This window comes from Manis javanica, chromosome 6, assembly GCF_040802235.1.
Source record: "Manis javanica isolate MJ-LG chromosome 6, MJ_LKY, whole genome shotgun sequence".
Lineage (NCBI taxonomy): Eukaryota > Metazoa > Chordata > Mammalia > Pholidota > Manidae > Manis > Manis javanica.
The window spans coordinates 30,859,824-30,881,830 of record NC_133161.1 but is presented as its reverse complement, the minus strand read 5'-3'; the positions used below and the strand labels follow the sequence as shown (position 1 = coordinate 30,881,830).

General features: G+C 36.1%; 1 protein-coding gene and 1 long non-coding RNA gene across 8 annotated transcripts in view; one reads left to right on the top strand and one right to left on the bottom strand.

The window, feature by feature from the left end:
* LOC108410170 (uncharacterized) overlaps nucleotides 1-14,173 on the bottom strand; it is a 48,779-nt gene extending 34,606 nt beyond the window's left edge. For 5 of the 7 annotated variants that reach the window (XR_012132166.1, XR_012132168.1, XR_001856413.3 and 2 more), the window contains exon 1: nucleotides 14,052-14,173. This is a non-coding gene — a long non-coding RNA (uncharacterized lncRNA). Of the gene's footprint in view, nucleotides 1-8,532; nucleotides 8,602-14,038 lie in introns of all 7 variants that reach the window. The other 2 variants (XR_012132167.1, XR_012132169.1) reach the window with 2 other exon arrangements.
* A 47-nt stretch (nucleotides 14,174-14,220) lies between these two features.
* On the top strand, nucleotides 14,221-21,033 carry LSM8 (LSM8 homolog, U6 small nuclear RNA associated). Its single transcript, XM_017681130.3, has 4 exons — nucleotides 14,221-14,387; nucleotides 15,520-15,560; nucleotides 18,104-18,231; nucleotides 20,775-21,033. Exons 1-4 carry the CDS (start codon nucleotides 14,357-14,359, stop codon nucleotides 20,863-20,865), a joined length of 291 nt encoding a protein of 96 aa, XP_017536619.1. The 5' UTR covers nucleotides 14,221-14,356; the 3' UTR covers nucleotides 20,866-21,033.
* The last annotated feature ends 974 nt before the right edge of the window (nucleotides 21,034-22,007 follow it).

Genomic DNA, 22,007 nt, shown 5'->3' with positions numbered 1-22,007 from the left:
TTTCATTGATCTATGGGTCTGTTCTTGTGCCAGTACCAAACTGTCTTGATTACTCTGGCTTCTGGCTTGAAGTTGGGGAGTGTAATCCCCCAGATTTATTCTTCCTTCTCAGGATTGCTTTGACTATTCAGAGTCTTTTGTGCTACCATAAGAATTTTAGAACTATTTGTTCTAGTTTGTTGAAGAATGCTGTCAGTATTTTGATAGGGATTTCATTGAATCTATAGACCACTTTAGGCAGGATGGTCATTTTGACAATTAATTCTTCCTATCCATGAGCACAGGATGTATTTTCATTCATTGGTGTCTTCTTTAATTTCTCCCATGAGTGTCTTGCAGCTTTCAGGGTATAGTTATTTCACCTCCTTGGTTAGGTTTATTCCTAGATATTTTATTCCTTTTGATGCAATTGTAAATGGAATTGTTTTCCTGATTTTTCTTTCTGCTAGTTCATCATTAGTATATAGGAATGCAACAGATTTCTGTGTATTAATTTTGTATACTGCAAATTTGCTCAATTGAGTTATTAGTTCTGGTCATTTGGGGGTAGATTCTTTAGGGTTTTTATGTACAACATCATTTCATCTTTCAACAGTGACAGTTTTAGTTCTTCTTTACCAATCTAGATGGCTTTTATTTCTTTGTGCTGTCTGATTGCCATGGCTGGGACTGCCAGTACTACGTTGAATAAAAGTAGGGGGAGTGGGCATCCTTTCCTTGTTCCCAATTTTAGAGGAAAAGCTTTCAACTTTTTGCTGTTAAGTATGATGTTGGCTGTGGGTTTGTCATATATGGCCATTATTATATTGAAGTACTTGCACTCTATAGCCATTTTGTTGAGTTTTTTTTAGCATATTAATTTATTTTTTATTTTGGTATCATTAACAAAAAATCACTTGGGCAACATTTTGGTTACTAGATTTCCCCCATTATCAAGTCCCTACCACATACACAATTACAGTTACTGTCCATCAGCATAGTAAGATGCTATAGAGTCACTACTTGTTTTCTCTGTGCTATACTGCCTTCCCCATGTCCCCAACCTATGTTATGTGTGCTAATCATATTGCCCCTTATTCCTCTCTCCTCCCCTCCCTTCCCACTCCCCCTCCCCAGTTCCTTTCCCTTTGGTAACTGTTAGTCCATTCTTGGGCTCTGTGAGTCTGCTGCTGTTTTGTTCCTTCAGTTTTGCTTTGTTCTTATGCCCCCCAGATGACTAAAATCATTTGTAACTTGTCTCTCTCCGCCTGGCTTATTTCACTGAGCATAATACCCTCTAGCTCCATTCATGTTGTTGCAAAGGGTAGGATTTGTTTTCTTCTTATGGCTGAATAATATTCCATTGTGTATATGTACCACATCTTCTTTATCCATACATTTACTGATGGACACTTAGGTTGCTTCCATATCTTGGCTATTATAAATAGTGCTGCAATAAACATAGTGTGCATATGTCTTTTTGAAACTGGGATCCTACATTCTTAGGGTAAATTCCTATGAGTGGAATTCCTGGGTCAAATAGTATTCCTATTTTTAGGTTTTTGAGAAATCTCCATTCTGCTTTCCATAATGGCTGAACTATTTTACATTCCCACCAGCACTGTAGGAGGGTTCCACTTTCTCCACATCTTCACAAGCATTTGTTGTTCCTAGTCTTTTCTATGTTGGTCATCCTAACTGTTATGAGGTGATACCTCATTGTGGATTTAATTTGCATTTTGCTGATTATTACCAATGTGGAGCATCTTTTCATGTGCCTGTTGGCCATCTGAATTTCTTCTTTGGAGAAGTGTCTGTTCATATCCGCTGCCCATTTGTTAATAGGGTTATTTGCTTTTTGGGTGTTGAGGCATGTGAATTCTTTGTATTTTTCAGATGTTAACCCCTTGTTGGATATGTCATTTACAAATATATTCTCCCACACTGTAGGATGCCTTTTGGTTTTGCTGATGTTGTCCTTTGCTATACAGAAGCATTTTAGCTTGATGTAGTCCCATTTGTTCATTTTTTGTTTTGTTTCCCTTGCCCAAAGGGAAACAGTTGCTCATGTTTATATTCAAGAGATTTTTGCCTATGTTTTCTTCTAAGAGTTTTATGGTTTCATGATTTACATTAAGGTCTTTGATCCATTTTGAGTTTAGTTTTGTGTATGGGGTTAGACCATAATCCAGTTTCATTCTCTTGCATGTAGCTGTCCAGTTTTGCCAACACCAGTTGTTGAAGAGCTGCCATTTCCCCATTATATATCCATGGCTCTTTTATTGTAAATTAATTGACCATATATGCTTGGGTTAACATCTTGTCTCTCTAGTCTGTTCCATTGGTCTATGGGTCTGTTCTTGTGCCAGTACCAAATTGTCTTGATTACTGTGGCTTTTTGTAGAGGTTGAAGTCAGGGAGTGTAATCCTCCCACTTTATTCTTCCATCTTAGGATTGCTTTAGCTATGTGGGGTCTTTTTTGCTTCCATATGAATTTTAGAACTATTTGCTCTAGTTCGTTAAGGAATGCTGTTGACTTTTTGACAGGGGTTGCACTGAATCTGTAGATTACTTTAGGCAGGATGGCCATTTTGACAATATTAATTCTTCCTATCCATAAGCATGGGATGTGTTTCCATTTATTAGTACTTTGTTTAATTTCTCTCATGAGTGTCTTGCAGTTTTCAGAGTATAGGTCTTTCACTTCCTTGGTTAGGTTTATTCCTAGGTATTTTACTCTTTTTAATGCAATTGTGAATGGAGTTGTTTTCCTGATTTCTCTTTCTGCTAGTTTGTTAGTGTATAGGAATGCAACAGATTTCTGTGTATTTTTGTATCCTGCAATTTTTCTGAATTCAGATATTAGACCCTAGTAGTTTTAGACAGGATTCTTTAGGGTTTTTTTTATGTATATTATCATGTCATATGCAAACAGTGACAGTTAAATTGTTCCTTGACAATCTGGATGCCTTTTATTTCTTTGTGTTGTCTGACTGCCATTGCTAGTACCTCCAGAACTATGTTGAATAAACGTGGGAAGAGTGGGCATCTTCATCTTGTTCCCAACCTGAAAAGAAAAGCTTTCAGCTTCTCGCTGTTAAGTATAATGTTGGCTATGGGTTTGTCATATATGGCCTTTATTATGTTGAGGTACTTGCCCTCTATACCCATTTTGTTGAGAGTTTTTATCATGAATGGATGTTCAATGTTGTCAAATGCTTTTTCAGCATCTATGGAAATGATCATACCCTTTTTGTCCTTCTTTTTGTTGATGTGGTGGATGATGTTGATGGATTCTTGAATGTTGTATCCACCTTGCATACCTGGAATGAATCTCACTTGGTCATGGTGTATGATCCTCTTGATGTATTTTTGAATTTGGTTTGCTAATATTTTCTTTAGTATTATTACATTTATGTTCATCAGAGATATTGGTCTGTAATTTTCTTTTTTTGTGGTGTCTTTGTCTTTTTTTAGTTTAGAGTGATGCTGGCCTCATAGAATGAGTTTATTAGTATTCCCTACTTTACTACTTTTTGGAAGGATGGGTATTAAGTCTTCTCTAAATGTTTGATAAATTCAGCAGTGAAGCCATCTGCTCCAGGGATTTTGCTTTTAGGTAGTTTTTTGATTACCAATTCAATTTCATTGCTGGTAATTCATCTGTTCAGATGTTTTTTTCTTCCTGGGTCAGTGTTGGAAGGTTGTATTTTTCTAGAAAGTTGTCAATTTCTTCTAGATTATCCAATTTGTTAGCATAAAATTTTACACAGTATTCTCTAATAATTCTTTGTATTTCTGTGTTGTCTGTAGTGATTTTTCCTTTCTCATTTTTTATTCTGTTTATGTGTGTACACTGTCTTTTTTTCTTGGTAAGTCTGGCTAAGGATTTATCTATTTTGTTTATTTTCTCAAAGACCAGCTCCTGCTTTCATTAATTCATTCTATTGTTTTATTCTTATCAAAGTTATTTATTTCTACTTTGATCTTTATTATGTCCCTCCATCTACTGATTTTGGGCCTCATTTTTTCTTTTTCTACTTACATTAATTGTGAGTTTAGACTCTTCATTTGGGATTGTTCTTCTTTCTTGAGGTAAGCCTTTACTGCTATATATTTTCCTCTTAGAACTGCCATCAATGTGTCCCACAGAAGTGGGGTGTTGAACTGTCATTTTCATTTGTCTTCATATGTTGCTTGATCTCTGTTTTTATTTGGTCATTGATCCATTGATTATTTAGGAGCATGTTGTTAAGCCTCCATGTGTTTGTGTGCTTTTTCATTTTCTTTGCATAATTTATTTCTAGTTTCATCCCTTTGTGGTCTGAGATGTTGGTTGGTACAATTTCATTTCTTCTGAATTTACTGAGGCTCTTTTTATGGCCTAGTATGCTATCTATTCTGGAAAATGTTCCATGTGCACTTGAGAAGAATGTGTATCCTGTTGCTTTTGGGTAGAGTGTTCTGTAGATGTCTGTTAAGTCCATCTGTTCTAATGTGTTGTTCAGTGCCTCTGTCCCCTTACTTATTTTCTGTCTGGTTGGTCTGCCTTTTGTAGTGAGTGGTGTGTTGAAGTCTCCTAAAATGAATGCATTGCATTCTATTTCCCCATTTAATTCTGTTAGTATTTGATTCACATATGTAGATGCTTCTGTCTTGGAAGCATAGATGTTTATAATGGCTATATCCTCTTGTTGGACTGACCATTTTATCATTAGGTTATGTCCTTCTTTGTCTCTTGTGACTTTGTTTTGAAGACTATTTTGTCCAATACAAATACTGCAACTCCTGCTTTTTTCTCCCTATTATTTGCATGAAATATCTTTTTCCATCCCTTCACTTTCATCTGTGTACATCTTTAGCTTTGAAGTGAGTCTCTCGTAGGCAGCATATAGATGAGTCTTGCTTTTTTATCTATTGTGTAACTATGTCTTTTGATTATTGTATTCAGTGCATTTACATTTAGGGTGATTATTGATAGATATGTACTTACTGCCATTGCAGGTTTTAGATTCGTGGTTACCAAAGGTTCAAGGCAGCTTCTTTACTATCTAACAGTCTAACTTAACTCGCTTATTACACTATTACAAAGACAATCTAAAAGTTCTCTTTTTCTTATTCTCCCTTCTTTCTCTTCCTCCTCCACTGTTTATATCTTAGGTGTCATATTCTGTACTCTCTGTGTATCCCTTGAGTGACTTGTGGGTATCTCATTTAATATTGCATTCGATTCGTAATTAATTCATCCAGCTCCTTTACTGTGGTGTTATTTGCACTGGTGACCGCTATTTAGCCTTAGGAGCACTTCCATCTATAGCAGTCCCTTTAAAATACACTGTAGAGCTGGTTTATTGGAGGTAAATTACCTCAACTTTTTCTAGTTTTATACCTTTGTGGTCTGAGAAGTTGGTTGGTAGAATTTCAATCTTTTTGAACTTACTAAGGCTCTTTTTGTGGCATAGTATGTGGTCTATTCTGGAAAATGTTCCATGTGCACTTAGAAGAATGTGAATCCTGCTGCTTTTGGGTGTAGAGTTCTGTAGATGTCTATTAGGTCCATCTGTTCTAGTGTGTTGTTCAGTGCCTCTGTGTCCTTACTTATTTTCTGTCTGGTTGATCGGTCCTTTTAAGTGAGTGGTGTGTTGCAGTCTTGTAGAATGAATGTAAGCATTCTATTTCCTCCTTTAATACTGTTAGTATTTGTTTCACATGTTGGTGCTCCTGTATTGGGTACATATATATTTATAATGGTTATGTCATCTTGTTGGACTGACCCCTTTATCATTATGTAATATCCTTCTTCATCTCTTGTTACTTTCTTTCCTTTGAAGTCTACTTTGTCTGATACAAGAACTGCAACACCTGCTTTTTTCTCCCTATTATTTGAATGAAATATCTTTTTCCATCCCTTGACTTTTAGTCTGTTTATGTCTTTGGGTTGTGAGTCTCCTGTAAACAGCATATAGATGGGTCTTGCTTTTTTATCCATTCTATTACTCCATGTCTTTTGATTGGTGCATTCAGTCCATTTACATTTAGGGTGATTATTGAAAGATATGTACTTATTGCCATTGCAGACTTTAGATTTGTGGTTACCAAAGGTTCAAGGGTAGCTTCTTTACTATCTAACAGTCTAACTTAAGTTGCTTATTAAGCTATTATAAACACAGTGTGATGATTCTTTATTTCTCTCCCTTCTTACTCATCCTCCTCCATTCTTATGTTAGATGTTTTATTCTGTACTCTTTTGTGTTTCCTTTGACTGCTTTTGTGAAGTTGATTTTATTTTTTGCCTTTAGTTAGTATTTGGTTGGTCTGCTTTCTTTGCTGTGATTTTATTTTCTCTGGTGACATCTATTTAGCCTTAGAAGTGCTTCCATCAGAGCAATCCCTCTAAAATAGCCTGTAGAGGTGGTTTGTGGGAGGCAACTTCCCTCAACTTTTGCCTGTCTGGGAATTGTTTAATCCCTCCTTCATATTTAAATAATAATCATGCTGGATACAGTATTGGTTCAAGGCCTTTCTGTTTCATTGCATCAAATATATCATGCCATCCTCTTCTGGCCTGTAAGGTTTCTGTTGAGAAGTCTGATGATAGCCTGATGGGTTTTCCTTTGTAGGTGATCTTTTTTCTCTCTCTGGCTGCTTTTAATACTCTGTCCTTGTCTTTGATCTTTGCCATTTTAATTATTATATGTCTTGGTGTTGTCATCCTTGGGTCCCTTGTGTTCAGAGATCTGTGGGCTTCCATGGCCTGAGAGACTATTTCCTCCCCTAGTTTGGCAAAGTTTTCAGCAATTATTTCTTCAAAGACACTTTCTATCCCTTTTTCTCTCTCTTCTTCTGGTACCCCTATAATGCAAATATTGTTCCGTCTGGATTGGTCACACAATTCTCTTAATATTCTTTTATTCCTGGAGATCCTTTTATCTCTCTCTGCCTCAGCTTCTCTGTATTCCTGTTCTGATTTCTATTCCATTAACTATCTCTTGCACCTCATCCAATCTGCTCTTAAGTCCTTCCAGGGATTGTTTCATTTCTGTAATCTCCCTCCTGGCTTCATCCCTTAGCTCTTGCATATTTCTCTGCAGGTCCATCAGCATGGTTATGACCTTTATTTTGAATTCTTTTTCAGGAAGATTGGTTCTATCTATCTCCCTAGGCCCTGTCTCAGGGGGGTTGCCTGGGTGATTCTTGACTGGACCAAATTCCTCTGCCTTTTCATGGTGATGGAGGTAGTCATAGGCAGGTGGTGCATGTGTCAGCTGGGAGAACAAAGTCCCTTCCTGCTGCTGGTCACCTTGCCCTTCTCTGCTGCATGTGTTGGTTACCCACACACCAGGAGCAGCCTCCAGGTTAATCCCCTGAGGTGCTGTGGGCGGGACAGCCCTCAGGGTAATCCAGAGTCCTGCGGGGAGTGGCAGGCGCACCGGGTGTGCTCTCCTGTGAGAACAGCAGCCCTTCACGCCTTGCCCTGGCTTCCTCTGCGCCAGGCAGCTGCACACCAGCGGCAGCCTCTGGGTCTGTCACTGAGTGAGGCATTACTCTGCCTATCCCAATATCCTTCTTGCTTTTCCTATTCTTCCCAGTGATATTGATAACTAAAAAATACCAGGTGGCCTTGCAGTATACTCTTGGATATCAGTTACTTCTGATCTTTGAAAAGTCTACCTAAAAAGGCAGACAATGACATATCCATGGATATGTGCTGATCATCTTCAGATACAGACTCAGATTTTATCCTGTGAGTACAAGTTACCTTATTACTAATTATTGTACATACACTTAAAAATCTAAGTATAACTTTGACTCCCCCAAAGCTTAACTAAGAGCGTACTGCTGACTGGAAGCCTTACTAATAACATAAATAGTTAACATAATTGTGTGTTATATATGTTATATACTACATTCTTATAATAAAGTAAGCTATACAAAATAAAATGGTAAAATCATAAAGGAAATATTTACAGTACTGTGCTGTGTTTATCAATACTGTAGGTTTACACCATCCACGTATAAGATGAATTATCTTGAGACTTAAACTCACTGCATTAGCAACAGGAGGTAGCTATGGAATTATTGTAGTACAGTAGGTACAATTCATTTTATGTAGTTATAATACTGCATCTTTACATTTGTTTACATTTCTTTCAACTGCAAATGGTGCCATGTAGTCTATAAATGTGTTAAATTTTGATAAATTTTAACTTTTTATAATAGACTTGTGTACTTTATCATAGTGAATGATATAATGATCTAGTATCTACATATATTTTATGTCTTCATGAAATATCTTTTTCTTAATTTTTTCAATATTTCTAGGTTATCTGGTTAATTTCTGAGTTTTTCAAATTGTTGAAAACCTCCAAATAATTTTCCAATATACTTATTGAAAAAATCCACATATAGTAGATCTATGTAGCTCAAACCCATGTTGCTCAAGAGTCAACTGTAACAAGCACTGAACTAGAATCTAGCAGGCCTTCATGTACGCTCTACTATGTAACCCTGATAAGAGTTAATCAAACTTCTTTGGGACTCAGTTTCCTTACCCACTGTATGAGAATGTGGACTTGAAACTTCCTAAATTCCTTCCAGCTCTACAAATCTAGATCCATGATCTGGGAAAAAAAGGTGGGGGCAGTGGAAGTGGGAAAGCAGTTATATTTATTTTAGGTATAAAAACAAAACAGCAGCAAAACTTATATAAAGAGAACTTTTCGGAAATAGTAAGGGAAAGCTTTGATCTTCTTTTTCATTTTTTTCTATTCCATACATATTTTGATGTCATTTCAGGCATTTGCTTTCCATTAGTGACTTTAGGTTACTTATGCTTCATTTGTGTCAACCTAATACTTTTCATTTCACTCTACCACTCCATTTTATTTCTGTACTTTCTTATTTCTATACATTACTTATCTCTCATAGCCTAATCTTAGTATTTTTCCCCAAGGATATCAATAAATTAGCTTTGATATCTCTTGCAATATGTCTGAAACAGGTCTAAGTCAACCTATTATTCAATGTGGGTTATACCATTCAGGAATGATTTCAAGTTGAAGATACTAGAGACCTCAGTTATTTCTGCCATGAATATTAATTTCCAATTTTATTGTGCCAAAATCACAATGAAAAGGACAGGATAATTTTACCTGTATTGCAATTCAGCCCACTAAAGACACTAATCTTTAAAAGCCCAGCAAAAATAACAGAAGTAAATGCACTCAAATTAAAATAATATTCCTTAATCTGCTTTGCAGTAGTGATAATACACAGATGGTAATTAAAAAAAAAAGATACTGATAAGGCTCAGATCTTGGGACTCCATTTGGATTATTCACACACACTCAAATTAAAATAATATTCCTTAATCTGCTTTGCAGTAGTGATAATACACAGATGGTAATTAAAAAAAAAAGATACTGATAAGGCTCAGATCTTGGGACTCCATTTGGATTATTCACACATTTTCCTGCTATCTAAATCAAGCTGTCCCAAGTTGCATGAATTCATGCACTCTCTTGGTGCAAGCTCAGAGGTATAAGAGCTGCCTACCCAAAAAATTACCTAGTGCTGAAAGGGAGAATGAACTACAGGAGGAGGTAAGTAAATAGGCACAGATTAAGCATATTTAAAGTCCTGATTCTCAGTGGAATATTAAGTCTCTTCTGCTAGAGCACTGCTTTTGTGTAATACAAAATCAGCTCACATGTGAATGTTAAATAGGGATATAATGTTAGAGTACCTAACTAGCAAGCAGGTTGGTTCATACTTAATTTTTCCTAGCACTTTAATGTCTTGGGCTACCAAGTAAGAATAGCTGAATGTAAGGTAACTCAGTTTACTGCACAATCACACCAGATCTGGAGGAATATAGTACACAAATGACATCCTTTCATTGTGTGGCACCCGTTCTTCTTCGGCGTAGCTCAGCCATGTGCTTCACTTTACTACAGCTTATTTCACAGTTCTTAGACAATAAGTCAGAGTCATCTATTTCTGGTATCTCTACATTTTGTGCAAAGTTTGCAACTACTTCTCTCCCTGCAACTTCTGATTTTGATATTCTCCTGCCCTTGTTTCCATCACTCGGCAGTGTCAACTCTCCATTAAACTGTCATTTTTCAGGCTACCTTCAACATTTTTAAAAGGTAAGGCTTTGTAAGTTACTATAGTTTGTATTTATTAGGAATTTCACATGTCCTTTTAAATATGCTGTTTTCATTTGGAGTATTATTGTCTCATTTAATGCTGCCATTCGGTGGTCCCCATATTTTGCTTCATGTAGAGAACTTTCAGAATTCTGATACGACTTCCTGCAAACCGAATAATTCAAAATGTCTGGAGGCAAGAGCCAGGGCATGTGTAGTTTTCAAAGGTCCCTAGGTGATCTCAGTGGAGAGCCATTGCTCTAGTTCAGTTCTTCAGGTTTTGGGTGGTCTTTCCCAGATCTGTTTTTTCCTTAAGTTATGTTATTCTATGTGAGCGATTTATTTGAACGTATTTTCAGGAATGTATGTATCATTCTGTGGCTGAATGTTTGTATTACTGTTTCCAAAATAAAAATAATGTAAAGAATGCATAAAAGTATACATAAGCATTTTATTAATATGCATTAATACCCTTTATAAATGGAAACAGTGGGTCTCCTGAGATAAGACTGGTTCTCCAGACATTTAAGGTAAATTTTATACCATTCTGACTAGTATGTTCTGTGGCTTAAATACTGGCTGGAGAGCAACATGTATCATGTTAATACAGTTCTACAGATTGGCTCCATCTACTTTTATCAAGCAGTCTTGGCTTTTCCTGGTTCTTCCTACCCATGCCATCCTTACAATTCACCAACTACTGTCACTGTCCTATGATTTGCTGTCTCCCCCACTGTCTTTCTTAACCACTATATTTAAATCACATTTCTTCTGCTTTTCCATTCTTACTGCTTCAAATCAGAAACTCACACCTGGATTCCTGCTAGCCTTATCCTTAGTTCCTAGCTCCACTAAATAATTAATATCAGATTAATATTCCTAAAGTACAAGCCCCAATTTAAGTCTTACCTTTTTCATAAAAACTTCCAAGCTTCAACATATACATATCTCCCTCTTCCTTAAACACTTAAAATGTGTACTGCTCAATCTGTCCAATCAGACAAAAAAGCAGGGAACAAGTATCCTAGTACAACAAGCTTTGGGACTAAGGAAAAGATTACCTATCACGTAGTCTATGTCCTTGAGCAATAATAACTAATATTTTTTGAGTGCTTACTATATGCCAGGCTTTATAAGAATAACTTTTAGTCCCCCAACAATTTGGTGAGGTAAGTACCATCATTTTCTACATTTCACAGATGGGAAAACTGAGGCAAGAAAGTTAAATAATCCAGTCAAAGTCACTAAGGATCCAAATCCTGACAGTCTAGTTCCTAAGTCAGTGTTCTTAATCATGATCCTATATTGCTTCTCAATAAGCAAGTCAGTTATATTTGATTTTCTTTCACCTCTTAAAAAACGGGAGTTAAAAATGCCTGTCTTAATAGTTTAAAAGAAAAAAAATGGATAGAAAACACTTTGTAATTGATAGTGTTAAGGAACAATTATTTCCACATCAGTTACCTATATTTATAATTTGGGATATTTATTACTTTTCCATGCACTAATTATTTTGTGTTTATAATTAAAGCTCTAATTATTCAGGAATAACCTTGTAAGGAGAGACTATGATTTACTTATGTCCTTTTCTACCTTAGAGAACCCCAGGAAGAGCTATCTAATATATATTACTAATTGGTGGACACTTTTGGAACTTTTAGGAATATAAATCAACATAAAATAAAGGTTCCCATATTAGGTTAAAAGTGATATTTAAAATTTCCAATTATTATGGTCATTGTTTTCCATGAACTATTCACAGGAAAGTGCAAATTCAGTTTCCTCAAATTCTAGCAGGAGTCTGATTCTTCTGGTTAATGAAAGAAAACAGCATACAAAGGGAGATGAATTATGCCCTGATTCTCAAGGGTATCATTAAGATCCTCTTCAGCCATGCTTCCAGAGAGATCCATTTTATATACATGTGTTTCTACCAATAAAAAGTAACTTCAGTAAGGTCAGATGTTTAGGGAACCCCTTCCTACCCTTTTCCATCTCTTTTCTGCCCCATTCTTGATAAATCGTTATTGTTCTAGATATGTGGGGTTGGATTTCTAATGACGAGGCTCATGAGGAGGCTGGGAGATACATAAAATACTGGGCCAGTCTTGAACTAAATATAAAAGAAAAAACTCCTGCTCAAGATTTAGATTCAGAAATAATGGAATAAAATACGTCCATTCTGGCATACTTTGGCTGACTCTTTTTAACAGGGATACAGTAGGCATTTAAATGAGTAGCACCTTGAGAGATTTCTAATTTAAGCTGCAGGTTTCACTGTATAACTTCTTAATTTTTTAGTTGTCAGATATTTATATGTATCATTTTCCTCTGTTGAAACTTAAACTTAATTTTCCTTTATGAGGTGTTGAACTCTTTATGCCCATGTACTCCTAAGGCTACAGGCTAATTTAGATAAATCACGTATGTATTGTTTGCATGCAGATGTAGCTCATGTTTTTTCTTACTAAATGGATTTTTCTTTATCCATAGGCTTCCTCTCCTCATTTATGATCCCTAGGGACTACAGAAAATATAAGTTTTAAGATGTGTGTAAAAAATTCAAACCAAAGAGATTTTGTGATGCTCCATAAACAATGCATATCTGCTATATCTGTCATACTAATATAATGGAAACCACACAAGGTCATAAACTTGTAATGTGTTTACTATGAAATTAGTTCCTATATAAATTACTATATAATGTTCATAAACATTTTCAAACATAAGCACACTGTGAAATGAAACTACAGGGAATATTCATTTTAAAAACGTGGTACATTATCTTTTTTAAATCTCTTTACTAATGATACCTCATTTACAACTAATTAGTGCTTGGTTTTCTTTTAGTTCAATGTCTAACATTTGCAAATCACAATTTTTTTCTTCCTTTTTTCATTTATGGAACATACTTTCCTTCCCCCCTCACGCCCCATAGTGAGACACTCACCACCTAATTCCTGACTAAATGCAGTTTCAAACAGGTCAGAGTAAGTTTCAGTACTTAAAATATTAACCACTTGGGACTGCTCTGTAGATTAATTTCGTGGATGTGCTGAATGAAAACATGCTTCACTTTTCAGAAGAAAACCTCTGACATTGCAAGAATTATTTCAAACCCACAATTCTTCAGTTAAGAAATCACAAGGTTAACTGAAATCATCTTTTTGTAAGAAGCATTAAGTAGCTCCCGCTGGTACTGTATATACAGAGAGAGGGAGAGAGAGAGAAAAGACCTTGTCTAACTTCAAGCCCTTTGAAATTAGAGCAGTAGGGTAAAGTAAGAGTGTCATTTCCTAGAAGTGTATGGAAATATCCAAAATGATAGCTGTGGCAGGACCAAAGGAACTGAGGCCCAGATGAGTTCATGTTACTTGTGCAATGTCACCACACAATCTGGTCGGAAAGCCCACTAAAGCCTAGTCCGCTGCTTGTAATCAGTCCTTTCCAGAGTGATACGAAGACCTGCCTTTTTCATTTACTAATTTCACTTTGAGGAAAGGACCTGCGGCTGATGAAAAGGAGGCTGTTTCCTGCGCGAGGCTCACACACCCTCTCCGTTCGGTGAGTTACCTCGCGTCTCCACGCCGCAGCACGTTCAGAGGCAAGCGCAGAATATGCAGATGTTTTTTACTGCTGAGTTCTCACAGATGTATACCACATGGTTACAGCGTGCAACTTTGTCCTAAGCCATCTAACTTCTAAGACAAACTTTCGGACCATTTGGCAGGAACAAGTTTCCAATTCCCCGCCCCTACTTTTCATAGGACAGCACTCTACTTCACTTGTGACGAAAACACCTTCCTCCGTTTTGGCCCGCCTTATCTGTCTTTCTCCACATTTTCCCCTAGTAACTTTTACCACACAGTCTTTTACTTCATTAGGAAACCCACTCTCGCATCTTCACCTTCCTACCCCACCTTCAGGAAGCGCCTTCCTTTCTTCCGCCTCCCAGTCACTTTCTTTCCTCTTGGCTTCCGAGTCACCGCCCAAAAAAACTGTGGAGACGCACTGCGCAGGCGCACTAACTCGTCACCGCTTTGCCTCTCGGGTAGGGTGGGCCGATTTCTTTCAACCGCTAACTCGCGGACGCTACGGTTCGGTAGCTCTCACGATACTTACTCCCGCCAATCGGCGGAAGCCACTGCCGGGTCCTGGCGGGCGTTTCTAGCTACTCTTACAGCCGCTGCTGCTGTGTTACCCGTGGCGGCCGGGGCCGAGCATCATGACGTCCGCCTTGGAGAACTACATCAACCGTATCCTCTGGGGGCCGCCGCGAGCATTAGCCGAGCCATGGCGAGATCCGCGTCCGCGCTGGAGAGGGCGGGTGCGGGAGAGGCCGGGGGTTTGGGTCAGCGGGCCGTTGGGTGCCGGGTTCAGAACCCGCGATCGGCCACTCCCGCGCTCTGGACGGGAGCCCGTCTCCCCTGCGCTGCGGGCCGGAGGCGCCTTTTATTTTTAACCTAAAGAAAACACAAACCAATGTGATTATTCCGACCTTTTCCCTGTCTCTGGTCGACTGTTAACTTAACCTTTGTAACTTCCCCACGACCTGTACGTTCAAGTTTGGGAATAGGATGAACGAAGAACAGGCCCTAGCGGCGACGTTGTAAATACAGGTGCTTATTTATTCATAAGCTGTGCTCATTGTTCGGAGGTGGCAAAAACTTCTAAAGATGGTGAACAAATTGAATTTCAGCCCCATTTATCACTTGACGTCTAATGTTGATAGGATGAAAACAGTGCTTGCTGTTGTAATGGATCATCATGAAGGGTAAATAACTAAAAGCTCATATGAAGTACTCGTATTATACAAGTGTTACCATTTTAAAGTCTCAGGACAGAAACCCAGCACTGCTCTCCTATCCAACTTTGAGGCCAAAGTGGAAAACTAAAGGCTTTTGTTGCAAGCATATTGGTACCTTGTGACATTGACTAGCTTTTTTTTTTTTTTTAATTCCAGAAGCCACGTTCTGGAAGACAGTATCTTAATGCGTTTGATATCATTCAACATTAATTTATCACGGATCCAGTTTTTGTTACAGAGATGAAGAAACAGGTCTAAGAAAGGGGGGAATGTCTTATTCAAAGTCAGGTTGCGGAGTAAAAAAGAGTATCAAACCTCCCAGCTGTTTTGAGACGGGATACACTGAGCATATACAGAAAGAGACTTTTTTCTATTTTCTTCCCTTTTTATTGTGCAGTTATCACAAAGAATTGAAGAAGTTAGAAACTTCAAAAGTTTTTATGTTGTGAGTGTAGGGGCTATGTTGAATAGCTGTATCTAATTCTGTCATCTTCTTCCTAGAAACTGAAACCATTTCCCTATCAGATTCTAAGTTTTCATTTTCATTCCCTGAGAAATGCTTTCCTTGATTCAGTTATCAGGAACTGTTGCTGTTATTACTTCTGACGGGAGAATGATTGTGGTAAGTATTTGGTATACTCATTCTCTGCTTCTTGGTTGTACGTTTTTATATAGAACCTCTGATCCCTAATTAATGCCTGGGCACCAGGGGACACCTGTGTTGCACTTTGCTTATGATTCAACTCTCTTTAATAAATAGCTGTGGATCCATATTTTCTTCATTAATAAATTTTAAGTGTAAGTTACATATAAGGCTTCTAGGAACTAGGATGAACAGTAGATTCTTCCTTCAGCAAGTTCCTAGCCTAGCCAGCAGCTATCTTCTAGTATTTTGTTTATTTTGTTCTTTAATTTTTTTATTTCCTTCCTTATTCAGTGCTCTACATTCACTACATGAATCAGTTTTTTTGAAATTTTGTGTATGTCTCTTAGAAACTTAATGATTTAGATACTTCATATATAGAATAATGAACATTTAAGGCTCGTATGGTATTAATAGTCCTTGAATATTCTTAGCTTTTATGACTTCTGTCTAATCTAGGACAAATTATGATTTACTCTAAATTCATTTCATTTGTCCTTTTGTTACAGTGTCCCCTTTTAATTTCAGAAAAATCTTGGATTTTCTTCTTGATGTGAGGGCTTCATCCCAGGATTTTTGGCTCCTTAATTATTTCTTCATTTATAATTATATGATTGCTTGCATTCAAAAAATTTTGAGACTAAGGCTGCTAAGCTTTCTCTGTTTTCTAATTATTTAATATAATTTAGTCTCTTACATTCCCATTGTGCAGTTATTTTTGTTTTTCTTTTTAATCCTTCTGATTTTTCTCAGTGGGTCCTTAAGTGACTATTACCAAAGTGTTAGACTTTGCCATTTATTAAAAGTGTATCATATTCCACACACTTGATACGTGTTCTATCATTTAGTCTTCAGCTTTGTGATGAATTACCCCTGTACTATAGGTTAGAAACCAAGCTCAGAAATAGTCATTCCCCCAGAGTCACAAGGATAATAAGTGGCAGAACCAAACTTGGGTTTAAAAGATTTGACTCCAGTTGCCTTGCTTCCTCCATGTTTTTTTAGGCACCTCACACTGTATTTTTTCAAATAAAGACAGTTTGAAGTATTTTAATCTCATTTTAACACTTTGAAAAGCCTATTGACATTAACAAATATTTGCAAGTCAATTTTAAGTTGAGAAAACCCCAAGTTTAAATTTTCCTATTTTTGTTAATGGGATAGATAATAAATTGGAAACAATTTAAATTTATAAAAGAAGGAAAGCTATATACTGAAAAGGTACTTGTAAAATGAGAGCAAGAGACTATGTATGGATATGATAACTTATTTTTTAACCATTTTAGTAAATAGATTTTGTTTCTCTTCCAAATCCTAGGTTATTTTGTCTTTATTTCATTCTGATTGTATATATTTTGATTTTCAAAACATGAAACAGTTGAACAGCAGTTGAGAAATTTAACCAATCAAATCAACGTAAGTTGATGTTTCTTCAGAAACTTGCATAGCATCTGTGTTACTTTATTGTGTTAGCCAATGTCTTTCTTTATTCGAAACCAGTATTCTTCCAAAAACCTTTCTCAATTTCCTTTGAGTTCTGGTTCTAATAATTAACAGCCATATTTACATTTCCCTCATTGGATTATTGGGGATATTAAATAAATAAATACATTTGAGGCCTGTAGAGCACAATCTGTCAAATAGTAAGTACTCAGTAAGTGTTAGCTGCTACTACCAGTTGAAGTTTGTATATATTTATAGGACAGATTTGAATTCCTGGAAATGATGTTGCTTGTATAGGAGTATAATGTAGTAGTAGTTCAGTGGTCTGGCTTTGAAGCTAGCCTTTCCTGGTTCAGACCTAGATCTGCTTCTTTCTACCCATGAAACCTTGAGTGATTATTTAACTCTCTGTGCCTCAATTTTTCTTCTCTGAAGTGGGAATGATTATAGTATCTACTATAATCTTTCTCCTCTGAAGTGGGAATGACTATAGTATCAAAGGGTAAAGATTTTTTTGAGATAATATGTACATTGTGTTTGGGTCTAGTACTAGTATGTAGCATGAAGTGGTATTTGGCATTGCTGTAGCTGGTATGGTTCATATATGTATGAGAATATATATACATTGTATGTGTATATGAATATATACATATTTGTCTGAACATATGTGTGTGTGTGTGTGTGTGTGTGTGTGTGTGTGTGTGTGTGTATATATATATATATATTTCCCTTAAATTTCATTTGTTTTAGTATGCATCTATCCAGTGTTAGCTTCTGGACTACATGGACTTTTATGCTACTTCCTTGGAAATACACTTGTACATAGGTGCCCTTTGTAACTCAACTGCTCTGCATGCTAGTCAGATGTATGGTGTATTTTTACCCCTCTTAAAAAAATCAAGAGGTAAGTTTTGTGCCCAAGAATACTGTTGGTTATGAAGACATACTATGTACAGTGAACTTGTATTTGAAATACGTACTTCTGTTGGACTATCTAGCAGCTAAAATTGTGTGGTTGAATTTACACTTTCAGGTAAATCAGAATATTTGTCTTTTTTTCTTGAATGTTTTCTTTATAGGGAACATTGAAAGGTTTTGACCAGACCATTAATTTGATTTTGGATGAAAGCCACGAACGAGTGTTCAGCTCTTCACAGGGAGTAGAACAAGTGGTACTAGGGTTATACATCGTAAGAGGTGATAACGTGTAAGTAAAATGTCTTTTTTTAAGTCAGGTTAAGTATACAATAGGTTTACTGCCTTGCTATATGGAATACAAATCTACTGAGATTTGTTCATATTTCTTATAGTTAAGTGGCCTTTATAGGGTCCAGAAGGGGCCCTGCCTTACACTGAGTATTTCATTGGAGAGGCTTCTTAAAATGTTCTTCCAAAATACCCCTAATTTCTGAGAAACGTAAGTTTACTTCTAGGGTCCAAGGCTAAGGTTTGAAAATGTCTTTGAAATCTCTTGTGTGAACAGTTTTAAATAATTCATGCTCTATAACACAAGCTGAATTTATAAAGAAATACTTAATCTGTTACTTAAGTTTTTCTTTTTAGTGTAATTACAACACTTAAGATGTTTATGCTCTGGCCTCAGTTAAGTTGTGACACACCAAAATGATAGCTTAAGAAGAAACATTTTAGTGGTGGCAATTTAAGAAACCTCACAACAGTGTAGATCAATACTGTCTGATAGAACATCTGGGGATGATGGAAATATTGTATGTCTGCATTGTCCACTGTAGTGGGTACTAGCCATGTGTGTGACTATTGAATACATGGAAAAGTATTCAGTTGGTGAATTCAAAAGTATTTAATTGCTTTGTGTGACTGAGGAACTGATTTTAAAATTTTACTTAATTGTACCATTACTTGTAATAGTCACATGTGAAGTTATAGAGGATAGGAGATTGTTGAATCAGTCTTCTGGTAAGTACTATATAGAATGAAAACATGGCTAGAAGGCAGCAAAAGATATATTAGCATGTGAGATTTGGGGGGACAAGGACGACACAAAATGAAGGAATACGTTATTCATTACATTGTTTATCGTTGGAAAATCATCTTTATGTGGATAAATTATTTGATCTTTAATCAAAATTGGGTTTATAAAATATTCTATAGAGTAAGTTTTAGGTGTGAATTTATAAAGAAGAGAGGAAGGCAAAGCAGGTGGGGCCCAAAGTCCACCGACCAGAACAACAGTGTTTATACTGGGGCTCTGCTTTCTCCTACTTTAATTTAAAAACAAAGACAAAGCAAAAACATGTTTTTGACCTTTGATTTTAAAAAAAATTAAATATTGCTATAGACCTAGTGGTGTGCTAGAGTCAGCTTCAACTGACTCACAGAAGCAGATTGGTACATTTTCAAGAATTTTGCAAGCTGCTGATTGATACCTTCTTTGTAGCTTGAAATTGGCCGTAGTGGGAATATTTGCACTCCCACTACGTGGTCAGTAAGCACTGCATATCAGCCTCCCCCTTTTCCTTTGGAGAGCTGGTTTTAAAACATTTACCAGCACTCTGCTGTCTTCCATGAGGATTTTATGATACTAAATTTTTAAGGGTGGAATTGAGATCTTGGATTCTCCCAGAGTTTGGTACTTTCCATTTATTAGAGAACTGAAGGCATTGTATAGTTTAAAGCAAAATTGGATAAATTCTGTATTGAAAGTCTATTATAATTCTATCTGTAGAATTTACTCTCATTAAAACCAAACAAATATAAACAACCAGTTTTTTATGAAATAATGTTTTCATACTTGTCCCATAGTCTGAGCCATGGCTTGATTACGTAGCACAGTTTTAATGAAATTATGTTATAGATGATATGTTATTGTTGAATCAAGGAAAAATTTGCTGGCCTTAACCCTAGCCAGTCACACCAAAGAATCATTTGTTAGATACCTAAGTACCTGTTGGCTACTGTTAACTTTGCATAGAACTGTACTTGGTGATCTTATATTTAAATTGAGTAAACTGAGAAATCATGAAAAGGAAACTAATAGATATTATATACCATTGATAGATTAAGTTCACTGAAGTTATTCTTATTTAGTAATGATTTGTGACCTCCTCATCCCCATGCAATCCCTGATTCAAGTTGAAATAATAAAATTGGAAGTTTTGGGGTTTTGTACTATGTATCATATGTGTCTTTTTCTTTTTGAAGACTCATGATCCAATCATATTAAATGCAATCTGTCCTTTAATATAGGTCCCTCGAATATTGTTTCTTTCAAGTTATTTCTTGAATTTTGTGGCTTAAATGTGCAATTCACTACCTGATGAAAATTTTTTTTTCACCTCAGTATAGTTGACCCTTGAACAATATGGGGGTTATGGGCTTTGACCTTCTGCACAGTTGAAAATCCATGGATGACTTTTGACTCCCCCAAAAATGTAACTATTAAAAGTATACATGTTGACTGGAAAGCATTACCAATGATGTAAATCATAAAGAGGATTAACATATTTTGTATGTTATATGGTAATATGTATTATATACTGTATTCTTACAATAAAGTAGCTGGAAAAAAGAAAATGTTTTTCCAAATTGTTGCAAATCTCCAAAAAAATTTCCAGTATATTAAAAAATGATCCAGGTATAAGTGGACCCATGCAGTTCAAATCCATGTTATTCAAGGATCAACTGGAGTTTATTCTTTTTATGATGTCCTCTCAGTTTTATCCAGAAATGAGATTGTTTTAACTGATTTTTTTTCTCTTTAAATAATTACAGTGCAGTCATTGGAGAAATTGATGAGGAGACAGATTCTGCACTTGATTTGGGGAATATTCGAGCAGAACCTCTAAACTCTGTAGCACACTGAGGGAAAACTACATACATTGGACATCTGTAAATCTTTGTACAAAAACTGACTATTCTGAGGATGATGTATGGAAATTTTATGAGAGTGTAATTGTGGATTTTGACTTCATATTGATTCATTGTATTATGAGATGTAAATTAAAATATTTCTACATTTTCATGAAATTTATTTATTTTTGCCTAAATCATAGATTTGGTAGCTTGGTTTTCTCTGTTAGTGAGCAAATTCTAATGATTACTTTGAGAACTTTGAGAAAAAAGTATTTCTGATATTTTAATATTTATTGAAAATTAGTTGAAAAAAGAAATTCGTGTGCTAGTAAATCAAGTATACTATACTGATACATTAGTAGTGTTTCCCTGATTTTTAAGAATGTCCCTGGAGGTGAGTCTTGTCTTTTGCAATTACCTGAACCATGCTCAGTCATCGCACTGCCCTGGTGATTGCTCCCTAGCACTTCACAGGTATGGGTAAAATGTGTTTGGTTGAGAAAAGGAAAAATGCTAACAAAGTTGTGTAGTATCTGAAAAAGCTAATAGTCTTAAAAGGCATCTTAGCCTTTAATTTTAAGAATTTGGGTATTTCTAGTATAAAGTTATTTGTTTATAAATGTTAAGTACATAGACTAAACTTATATGAGGCAATGCATTGCTCCTGTTGGCAGCAGCTTGCCATGACTCCTGGGTCCGTAACCTGATTTCAACAGAAGTAAACATGGTATCTCACAGCTGGACAGGCCAATTTGGTTGATAATTTGAATGGATCAATTATGTAAATAATGTTCCTCATCTATAAATATGCTGTTTTCTAAAATTTCTTTGTGCAATTTGTCAATCACACTTTTTAAAGAATCCATAAGAACAAAGAAGTAGTGTTTATATACCCAGGCTAGTACACAAAAAGTCTCAACTTGTGCAGGTCATAGAGTATAATTTTGTGATGAGAATAAGAAAATATTTACGTTCTTGTAATTCAAACAAAATTTGAATTAATGTTTTCCTTTTTTTTTCAGATAAAAGTGTTTAGGGGTTGGCAAGCTTTCTTTGTAAAGATGCAGATAGTAAATATTTTAAGCTTTGAGGGCCTTATGGTCTCTGTCACAGCTACTGAGCTCTGTTATAGCATGAAAACAGCCATAGATA